This window comes from Ascaphus truei, chromosome 3 (genome assembly GCF_040206685.1).
Source record: "Ascaphus truei isolate aAscTru1 chromosome 3, aAscTru1.hap1, whole genome shotgun sequence".
In the NCBI taxonomy this organism is placed as follows: Eukaryota; Metazoa; Chordata; class Amphibia; order Anura; family Ascaphidae; genus Ascaphus; species Ascaphus truei.
In genome coordinates, this window is record NC_134485.1 from 278,926,986 (window position 1) to 278,938,219 (window position 11,234).

General features: G+C 42.3%; 1 protein-coding gene across 1 annotated transcript; it reads right to left on the minus strand.

The window, feature by feature from the left end:
- Nucleotides 1–863: 863 nt before the first annotated feature.
- Nucleotides 864–3,004, minus strand: LOC142491068 (uncharacterized). The gene is made up of 2 exons (XM_075593392.1): nucleotides 2,316–3,004; nucleotides 864–1,952 (listed from the first exon to the last, which is right to left on the minus strand). The coding sequence occupies exons 1-2, from the start codon at nucleotides 2,410–2,412 to the stop codon at nucleotides 874–876; spliced, it is 1,176 nt and encodes a 391-aa protein (XP_075449507.1). The 5' UTR covers nucleotides 2,413–3,004; the 3' UTR covers nucleotides 864–873.
- Between the last annotated feature and the right edge of the window lie 8,230 nt (nucleotides 3,005–11,234).

The window sequence follows — 11,234 nt, forward strand, 5'->3', positions numbered from 1 at the left end:
ATCTCTTATAAAAATATATATATATTTATATATAATATTTAATTTTTTTTTATATTGCAGGAGTACACACAACATTGATGGCATTAAGTATACCTTGTATGAAACCTATTTAAATGGTGAGAAACATGATTGAATTAAGTAATAAACATTTGTTTAAGCACAATACTGTTAGAGTCTCATACTTAGGATATTTCTCAAACATTAGGCCTGTATTATTAAAATAGTGTTTTCACAAGGAAGCATGAAGTGTATTAGTTCGTGTATACCAGTTTATATAGTACTAATATATATATATATATATATATATATATATATATATATATATATATATATATATATATATATATACTCACACACTCACACACTCACACTCACTCAGTGTGTGTGTGTGTGTATATATATTATTATACATTCTGAGATGTTATAGAAACGAACACACAACTGATTAAAGGACAAAATTACAATGGCCAAGCAAGGCAAAGGTAAGTAATAATTTACACATAATCCTGCTGTACACGTACAAGAAAGATGTTTGCACTTACTTAGGTGTTTTAATAATTGCATGTGACTAATATGCATATGCAATTCTTACATCAATTAACACACCCAAATGCAATGTTTTGCTGCAAAGTCAATGGCAGCTTCTCTAAACTTAGCAACTGGCTCCTGGTGGACCATTACTGAACAGACGATTACAACATAAATATTTATAACACAATTAATTATGAGTGTTAACATTTCCAAAACTTCACGTGTACAAGAACATAGTTGAAAGTTTGGAAACAACACAGTCTTCAGCATACATACAATAGTAATTAGATAATCTGAAGTCAACAAAACAAGGCCAAAGACATATTTTCTGAATTATAACATTTATTTTTTTTGTTCCTTTTGCGAGCGAGTAACAGGCCTGCTTGTTGTCTCTTGAATTTTCCTTTTTCTTTTGCCACCAACTTTAGGCACAACAGAGCCACTTTGAGTGGCCTCTGGCACTTCACGGGCAGGGCTTGTGGCCAGTGACTGTTCACCTACGGGGCTTGTGGCCAGTGACTCACCTACAGGGCTTGTGGCCAGTGACTCACCTACAGGGCTTTTGGGCAGTGATTCACCTACAGGGCTTTTGGGCAGCGATTCACCTACAGGGCTTTTGGCCAGTGACTCACCTACAGGGCTTTTGGGCAGCGATTCACCTACAGGGCTTTTGGGCAGCGATTCACCTACAGGGCTTTTGGGCAGCGACTCACCTACAGGGCTTTTGGGCAGCGATTCACCTACAGGGCTTTTGGGTAGTGACTGTTCACGGACAGGGCTTGTGCCCAGTGACACATGTGAGCAAGTTGGTAGACACTGCACAAGTGATGGTTGGTCTGTTTCATGTGTGTCTTGTTTTGTTTTTGTCGCCTCCTTTGTAGGTGTCTGCTGCTGAATTTGTACAGATGGCAGCGGTAGGATGTCATCAGGAACCTGCACAGCAATGTCTGCTACTTGACCGGTAACATTTGGGCCTGGTGAATGAATATCAGATGAATGTGGTGAAAACTGACCTGCATGAACAGATCCTGGCTGGGAGGTGTTGAATTGTGGTACATTAGTCATTCTCCAGTAATTAGCTTGTGTTTGCTGAACAACTAATGCTTCGAATGAGGTGTTGATTTTTTGCAACTGTTTAGGCACTTCAATGAAGACTCTGTGGAGATGTGCCAATTGTGATACTGTTTCTTCCTGCAGTCCAATCATCCTTTCCAGCACTGTCATCATGTCTGAATGGCGACGATTTTCTGCGTCCACTATTTTTCCCTCTGAAGCTACAATTGCATCGTATGTGGAAGTTGATGGACGATTTGGCGGTACAACAGTTTCTATTGGCACCTCTTCATGGTCACATGATTGTATTTCAGTCTCTTCTGTGGCGTCATCCTCATCATACTCATCATCCTCATCACCATGATGTTCTAAAAAGAAATGTACACATTATTAAATGGCATGTTAATGTATGCTGTGTTACTATGTAATTGTACTGTGTCCTAAGTAACACCTAACATGTTAGCATACGTTTTATAACCTCATTAAAAACTACCTTGACTTACGAATAATGTTTGGACTCAGTATGAAATATGAATGAATGAAAAGTTGCTCTAAACTCAGAAGTCCTACATGATAATTAACATCACTAACACAATACATGTTGCCTTACACTTAATTTTCACTGACACTAAGTAATCCTATTTAAAGAAGATGTGCAAAACAAATAATGCACATGACAACATAACATATAGAAGAGCACATATTATATGGCCAGCAAATGATACACTCACCTTCTAGTAGTGTTGAGCTGGCTGACCCAGGTGAAGACACTTGTTCCATCTCAGGTGACACATGTCCTCCAGGGGCAACTATATATAACAATAACATTAGTTTTACATTTACATGTGTAAATATTGAACAAACAGTTATTGTATGTTCTGTATTTATGAGTATCTAACAGCATCATTTCCTTAACCCAAAATGTGTGTGTGAAAGTGAACATAAATAGTTGTAATAACAATGTACATGCCTGTGTACTTAGAACTTTTGAGTTCCCTAACATACAACATACTATGGTTCTGCAGTAATGCGTGAGGAAAAATACATTAAATTTGTACCTAAAAATCATATGTTGTGTAGTGATATCAGTATCATAATGTACATAACTATCATGAGATGACCATTCACAATGGTTATCATGAAGGTGGTCATATTGCAAAAAGTGTTGTTTTTGGTAGAGGATATGTGTGGTACATTAATCGAAGATGTGGCACACCTGAATGTGGCTGTGACTCAACAAGACAACACATGCAGTGTGTGATAATGTGTCTTTCATAGTAGTTCAACTATAGATATGAGTGAACTAATGTGTGACGTACGCTTTGATAAGTAATGAGTTGTTGGGGCATTTAGTAGCTAGAGTTAAGCTTTCAAATGAGTGTGATTAACTTCAGTTGTGCTATTCAGGTTGTAAGAAAGGTATTCCCTTCCCCAAAAAGCCTAATCAGCCACACCTTTCAATGACTTGAAACAGGTGCAAATGGTGTGAACTAAGTTGACCGTGAAATGAGGCTGTAATTAGTGTGTGTGCTGAACCCCACCCCCTCTGTTGAAGTGTATGCTGTGATGAGATATTAATTGCAGCTGCTTTAACACAATGGTAGATGAGCTAAGTAGTCATCTGCAGTGTTTAAGTTATGAAAACAATGACATAACATATGCTACGTGTGCCTCATTATGCTGTCTGTATATGACATAAAGCAAAAATGGACCTTTTCATAAGCAACTATAGATGTGTTAGTGCCAGTGATGTTTGTAGGCCGTTACATGCAATTTCTTTGATGCATGCTTAAAATAGGCAGTAATGTCATGTTTGTCGGAGTAAAATCAATAAAATACACAATAACATGATACATATTTCTGTTCTGTACCTGTAGCTACTAATAATTTCTCATGAACATGTGTTACACATGTGTACTACCCTGTTGTTCCCCATCTTCGCCCACCATCAATTGCTTCCACTGCAGCTATGCATTTTGGGAATTCACATGTAAATGAGCACGCAATGGCACGTGCTATATTAGTTACTGCTTTTAGTAGGACTACTACATATATGTCTATTTTGAGATATATATATATACAGAATCAGACATATACATATATAGATGCAGGTATGCTTATATTGTGAAGACAGTATAAAAAGCAGTGTAACTATGCAAAATAACTGTAAGCAACGACACGCCTAGTACAGTAATATTTATCACCTGCTGGAAATTGTGACGGATAAATTCCAATGTCACGGTCACCAGCCAAGCCTTCCACGACGACGGTAAGTAATTTTGGCCGAAGCAGCTCCTCCAATGGAGTCAATATGAGACGTTGTGGTGTGGGCCCACCTCCAGTGCCAGTAGCATGCACGCGTTGGTCTTGTATTTTCTTTTTCAATTTGGACCTAATATCATCAAATCTTTTCCGACAATGATACTTGTCCCTGACACTATTCCCACAGGCATTGACACCAATGACTATTGTGTCCCACATTTCTTTTTTGCTTGCTGCACTTGTCCGCCCTTGAAAAACATATAAAAGATATGAGGTAAATTAATAATAATATAAGCACCAGTTTCCTACACTGCTAGCTGTTCCAAGAGATAGCAAACATGCTGTTTTATGTGTAATATGTGCAGCACATGAGCATTCACTACTAAACCTATACATGTAAGCAAGGTTGCATTCATATTGTATGCAGTTCTGGCAAATTGACCGCCTGTGTTTATTTGTCCTTGTAAGGCATGATAAAAAGCTGTGTTTCCACACTAATGAACATAGAAAGATATTGTGTACCCATATTTGCATATGAACAAAACTCAGATGACCTAGGATCACATGTATTTGAATAATAAATGTAAAGTTACACTTACCTACTAAATGTCCATAGAGACTGTCATAGTGCTCCAGAATGCCAGTGACAAGAGCCCTATTTTCCTGGTCATTGAAGCGAGGATTACGTGGCTTCTCCACACGTTTTTTCCGAGCAGGTTTAGGGTCAGAGCTTGGCTGGTGCTGACTGGACTCTCCTTCTTCCAATGGAAGAGCCTCCAAAAGCTGGCCACCAGCAAGCACGCCACCACCAGACACCCCATCAGCAACTGCGCCACCAGCAGCACTCCCAGCACCAGCACTCCCACTCCTAGCACCAGCACTCCCACTCCTAGCACCAGCACTCCCACTCCTAGCACCAGCACTCACACTCCTAGCACCAGCACTCACACTCCTAGCACCAGCACTCCCACTCCCAGCAACAGCACTCCCACTCCCAGCAACAGCACTCCCACTCCCAGCAACAGCACTCCCACTCCCAGCAACAGCACTCCCACTCCCAGCAACAGCACTCCCACTCCCAGCAACAGCACTCCCACTCCCAGCAACAGCACTCCCACTCCCAGCAACAGCACTCACACTCCCAGCAACAGCACTCCCACTCCCAGCAACAGCACTCCCACTCCCAGCAACACCACTCGGTGCACCAGCAACATCACTCCCCTGAACAGTACGTTCACTCCGACGCGTACTCCCACGAGTAGCACTCCCACTCCCACCAGCATCACTCTTCCCACGCTTTGCGGGCATACTTCCAGCACTCACAAAAAACAGACAAGAAATGTACAGGCAATCACACGACCCACTTCCACATATAAAACAAGACAAAGATGTAAACAAAACAACAAAGGACAAAGCTCACCCAATACACAACAAGTCTCTCAGTCAATATGCAAATCTTCAATCGTCCAGCTCTGTGCGTCTCTCTCTCTCTCTCACTCCCAACAACACAGAGAATGATTAGCAGTACACGTTGCCTTTAAATATGGCGCGCAATCAAAAACATGCTTGTTTCGCCTGATTCAGCAAGATTTGTGATTGTGCAACCTAACAGCACCCCGCCACGCACGCCGATACACCTGTGTGTGATCGGCTCATCATCGTGAGAGTGGGCGGATTTGTTTTCTGGTTGATTTTGCATGTATTCGGCACTTACTGCATACGGAGAGGGAAAAACGCCAATAACATGACTAATCGATAAGCTTGCCGATTTCACATAATCGTCGCTTACTGCATGAGGCCCTATGTCTTTGAACTACAGCTTTGAACTTCATACAGCTTGCACAGCCCCCTCCCCCCCGCACACACACACAAGGCTCAAGGATTTCAACTTCTTATCAACACCTCTGACAAACCATGCACCATGCCACGCATGCTTATCAACAACACAACAACAGAGCCCTCCAACAGAGCCATTTACGTAGATGCACTGTTGCGTGATTATCATGAGCTGGGCAGAAGACATGTTGGATAATCCTTAATGCAGGAAAATAGTATTTTTCTATAGAATTTTATTGCATTATTAACAGAAAATATTGATCAAACAAAAAAAATATAATAATTTTTATAAACATTTTTTGTTTTTCTATATATTTTTTCCCAAACTAATGGGAAGTGCAATGCTTTGTTTGTTGAAAAAAACAAACAATACAAACCGGCATCTAAAGAGTCCAATATGGATGGAAATAAAGTCCAATTGTAATGAAGTGCCAAGAAGTAGTAAGTCCAATCTTGCACTTCCAAAATCCACAGCAGGATGTTATGTGGTATATGTAGAGCAAAAAGAGAAAAGAGAGAAAACCATCATAGTGCAAAACTGCTACAAAATATAACAAATAAGACAAACAAGACAAGACAAATACTAGACAAACACAAGCAAGGCTGAGAAATAATACAAAGAGTTAATTTAATACACATAAAATAAATAGAACGTTGGCAGATGACGAATCCGGTTTGGAAAAACCGGAATCCTACTTACAAGACGTTCGCAATAACCACGCAAAGATATGAGGTGAGTAGTAAACGGCTACGGCATCAGGTGAATGCGTGGCGTCCAGGAGCTGCTCTAAACACTGTCCTCCACTCCGCAGCTGGAACTGCATCACTGGGGGTGGGTCTGAGACGCTCCAAACGCTCTCTGCCCCTCCGTGGCCGGAAATACGTCACCGGGGATGGGTCGAAAGCCGGAACCCCCTTTTCCTACTGCTGGTAATGCGATCACGCTCTCGTGCGTACTCTGCCTTAGACCTTATAGTAACTCTTAATAACTGCCCAACGCGTTTCGTGCGCATGCACACTTCTTCAGGGGAAAACTTGTTTGTTGAACTGTTCATAAGAATTTCAGGTCTGGAAGAGGGGGTCGGTTTAAAAAATAAATTTTATTTTTTAATGCATAATATAGTACAAACATACAGTACAGTAGCTCTTGTCTTTCTCTTCATTATGGCATTGCGAGATGGGGGGAGATCGGGGAGAGAGCGGGCTGCAGCTCTAAAAATACAGTATTTCAAAAGAATTTTTTTTAAACAATTATTTTGGGGGGCAAAAATGAATTTCTATACAGTAACTACTGAGAGAGGGTGGGAGAGGGGGGTTTGTACATGAACACCGTATTATTTATTATCTTACACATCCCCCCTTCCTTTTTTCATTGCGGCAGTTCTGAAAATGAAAAGAAACAATAAATGCAGACAATGTTACTTTGAGTGCCATACAGTACTTACAGTGCTGTAAAGTGTCTGTATCATACTTACCTGTGCCTGATTAACAGAAATAAATGATTAAACAATAACGATATTTCAAAACAATAAAAATAAAAAAGAAAATGATTAAACGCATTAAACCATAAATCCATGTTTCTTTTGGTAAACTTTTGCACTACAGTAGAGTTTGGGAAAAGTCATTCGCAAGAGGGTTGCCACTCCAGGCACGAGCCCTTGTATGCCTCAACATGACATTTATAGTGTCTCTCACAGCTCTCAAAATTGTTGGGGTAACACGGAAATAACACTCCACTTCATTCAAAATGGTCTTTCTTAAATTTGCTGGCAAATCCTTCTTTCTTTTATTTCCTTCATAATTCTCATTGTGGGTCCAATGGCTGTACATCTCAAAACTAGTGGGTCAGGTCAGTCAAGATGATGTCCAGCAGCGTTACAATCCTGGGTGCTGGTATACTTCTGGCAGCGGGCGAGGGTAGGCGGTCTGGAAGGATGCTTTCCTCCTGTCGTGGTCTTACTGGAGTTGTCATCTCATCCTCAAAGGCATACAGTACTGGTACAGATGATCTGTTGATGGATGGGGTGAGCATGGGGAGCTTGGTGAGGGAAGCGTGAAGGCCACATCATGCAGGTCACCCTCCTGCTCCTGCGTTGGACATACTGGTACAGGGACAGGAACTCGCAGGAAAGAATACATCCCCAAAATCTTCCTTTCCATATGCTCCATGTTCCTTTCCATCTTCTCCATGTTCCTTTCCATTTTCTCCATGCGCATATCCATACTCAACATGGTCTCCAAAAGAAGATCAACCTTTTGATCTGTGCTGTAGACATCTGCGTAGGTGGGTGGTGGAGGAGATGACCAGGGGTTGGCCAGGAGAACAGCATCGAGGATGGTTGGTGGAGCTGGTGACCAGGTGTTGGAAGGAGAACAGCCTCAATAATGGGTTATGGAGCAGGTCAGCAGGGGTTTGACAGGAGAGCAGCCTCAATGATGGGTTGTGGAGCAGGTCGGCAGGGGGTTGACAGGAGAGCAGCAGCGTCGAGGATGGTTTGTGGAGCAGGTCGGCAAGGGGTTCACAGGAGAGCAGCAGCGTCGAGGATGGGTTGTGGAGCAGGTTGGCAGGGGGTTGACATGAGAGCAGCAGCGTGTAAGGAAGCGGGGGCCACGTCCCTTACGGCGTGACCCCTCCTTACCCACTACCAGTACTGCAGCGGCTGCTGCCCCTGCCCCCCGTCGCTACCCATGCCGCCGCCCTGTGCATACCTTGAACTCTGCCGTCGCCATCTTGGATTCTGGCACTGGTGTTACAGACCCTCAGCTGGGCTCTACTATTTCCTGGTCTCTCAGCCATTCACGAGCAGCTCCTCGACACGCCTCCGCCATGCCCCTCGTTCGGATTGGTCACTGTCGCTTTAAATATCCGGCTGTGACTTCACTTCCTTGCTCTGCATAGCTCCTTGCTTCCTGTGTAGCCTGAATACTGTGTCGTGCTCCTGTTTGTCTTTTCTCCTACAGATTTGAACCGGCTTGTCTGACTTACCCCTCTGGCTCCCGACTTCAGCTTACCCATCACGATTCTTACCTCTCAGACCCTTGGACACGGAAACGGATTTAAACTATGGAACTCTCTATACTCCTGAACTCGGCAAGTACAACGACTATTCTAAATCTTAACCCAGGCCTGGCCACGCTACAACCACATCCCGGACCCGCTCCCTCTGCTGTCGGTGTGTATATTCAACATCCCACCTCAGTACAGGGGACTGGCCTGGTCTATGGGCTGCACAGCGTGACACAGCGTCGAGGATGGGTTGTGGAGCAGGTGAGCGGGGGGGGGGGGGGTGCAAGGAAAGGATCGGGACTCCACTTGACTTGCAGTGTGCTAAGGGCGTCAAATTTCTTCTTCACAAAATAAGGCCCAGGGGTCTTAACCTTTGGAGCCTTCGGAACATTTTATTTATTCTGCTTTGGTTTTCGCTTAGGTTTTGGCTGGGAAACAGCTTCCGCCTTTTGCTTGGCCGGCACGCCAGAAGCAAGCTGGTTCCTGCATCCATAGAATCGGGGGTGATCCATGGAAACAGAAGGACGAATGCACAATGCAGTATCTGGACAAGAGCAAGTTCAGATAGAGATCAGTGTGTGAGAGTCTATGCAATTTGTCTCACCTTTTATTTGAATTTTTTTGCGGGCATGGACACGAGGTGCAGGTGTTAAAAGTGGGCGTGCTGTGTTCTAATCCTGTCGAGTGACGTTGAGGCACCTTAAATTAAAGTATAAATACACCATCCATTTTGTGTATTCAATGCAAGGCACAAAAGCTATTAGTTACTATCTTAATCACTCTAATATTCACCTGGCACAAAGCACTTTCATTTTGGATTCGGTTATGTTTCTATTACAACACAATTATTTCTTATTTAACAACACTTATTATCTACAGACACAGGGCACAGCTATGGGGACATCTTTTGCACTCTCATATGCTAATCTTTTTATGGGATTTTGGGAAACCACACATATTTTCGGTGACACTAACCCCTTCAGAGATTATATTATTTTTTATCGTCGCTATATAGACGATCTAATATTAATTTGGTCTGGAGACACAGAAACACTACATGCATTTTTTGAATATTTGCATAACAATGTTTATAATTTAAAATTTACTTATAAATTTCATGACACCAAAACAGACTAGCTTGATTTACATATTTATGTTGATGTGAATCTCAAAATTCAAACAGATATGTTCAGAAAAGAGAACTCCAGAAACTCTTTGCTCAGAGCTAACAGTGCCCATCCTAGACCCCTATTAAGAGGAATTCCGAAAGGACAATTTTTGAGATTGAGGAGGATACGGATACATTGTATCGGTAAAGTACTTGAGATTGTAACCTCAAGTAATAGATACCCATCTCATAGACAGCCCTTTAAACTTTTGCCATGCTTATTCAATCAGCGCTAGCGTTGGGCGCTCCTATGCCATCTTGTGTCTGTGAGAGGGTATTAAAAGCAATGCATTTTGTCTTTTAACATAGCAGGCAGGGAATGGCTTGCAAATGGGGAATAAAAACATCTGGGACAGATGCAAACACAGTGATGCATAGCAAATCAATTTAACCCCTTCATTCCCACTGCACGTCAGGATTAATCAGATGGGTATAACCTTTATTTTAGGACTGATTAATCCTCCCCCCGCCACACACAGCCTTGCCACTCTCTAGAAATAACTTTTAACATTTTTACACACAAGAAATCACTCTCAGCTTTATCATATAGCTGTAGCACCCCATAAACCCCTATACCAGGTTCAGGGTACCTGGACATGTATCTAAGCACCCCCTTGTATAATAAGGATCCCCTGTATGGTTGCAAAACACAAGTAAATCTATAATGTCTGATAATTTGCACACAGTCACAGTAATGCATTGATGACATCTGGGTCCAGAAGCTGAAACTCTAGGACCTCAACAATGGATCAGGGGTAACAAAGTGAGCTGAACCTTTATTAGTGACCCTGGGTACCCCTTCACCATCACTCCATCACAGCGCCCAAGTTCTCAGAATTGAACGGAGCAGTCGCGGTTAGCAATTGAAGCTGAAAAGAAGACCAGGAGAACCAGGTGTACTGTATATCCCGGGCAGAGTAAGCTCATTCAAGTGGGTGCCATGCAACTTGGAAAGCCTAGATTTTTTTCCCCAGTTCCCCAGTAAGTGTATTTTTAACTGTTCCTTGTGTATTCCTTCTTGTTGTACGTGGGTTTACAAAATCAAATGCAATTTGTTTTTACTAGCCTGTAGCCACCCTTGTACTTGCATTAAATGCCAAAATAGAAAAGTACACTAACTAAAATACGTGTGATTTTTTTTTCTGGACATTCACACAACAGATATATCAGTTTTAATAAAAACCTGCACGAACATGCTCCCCATTATGTTTACATTAGCAGTGTGCAGCAATCACAAATATAATAAATATATACATTTAAATAATACAATTTTGGGGGGCATGTGGTGTCACCCATTATTTTTTTGGCACAGGGGGCCACACCAGATTTTTTGGTGCACCTGCCATCACACAGATTCTGTGCAGTGGGCGGTGCCAT

What these genes read in the sequence shown, in the direction of transcription:
- LOC142491068 (XM_075593392.1), bottom strand. Translation starts at nt 2,412, where the DNA reads ATGTTATTGTTATATATAGTTGCCCCTGGAGGACATGTGTCACCTGAG. An exon ending in CAGCTCAACACTACTAGAAG is followed by an intron (nt 1,953 to 2,315) that starts GTGAGTGTATCA and finishes ATTTCTTTTTAG; the next exon opens with AACATCATGGTGATGAGGAT.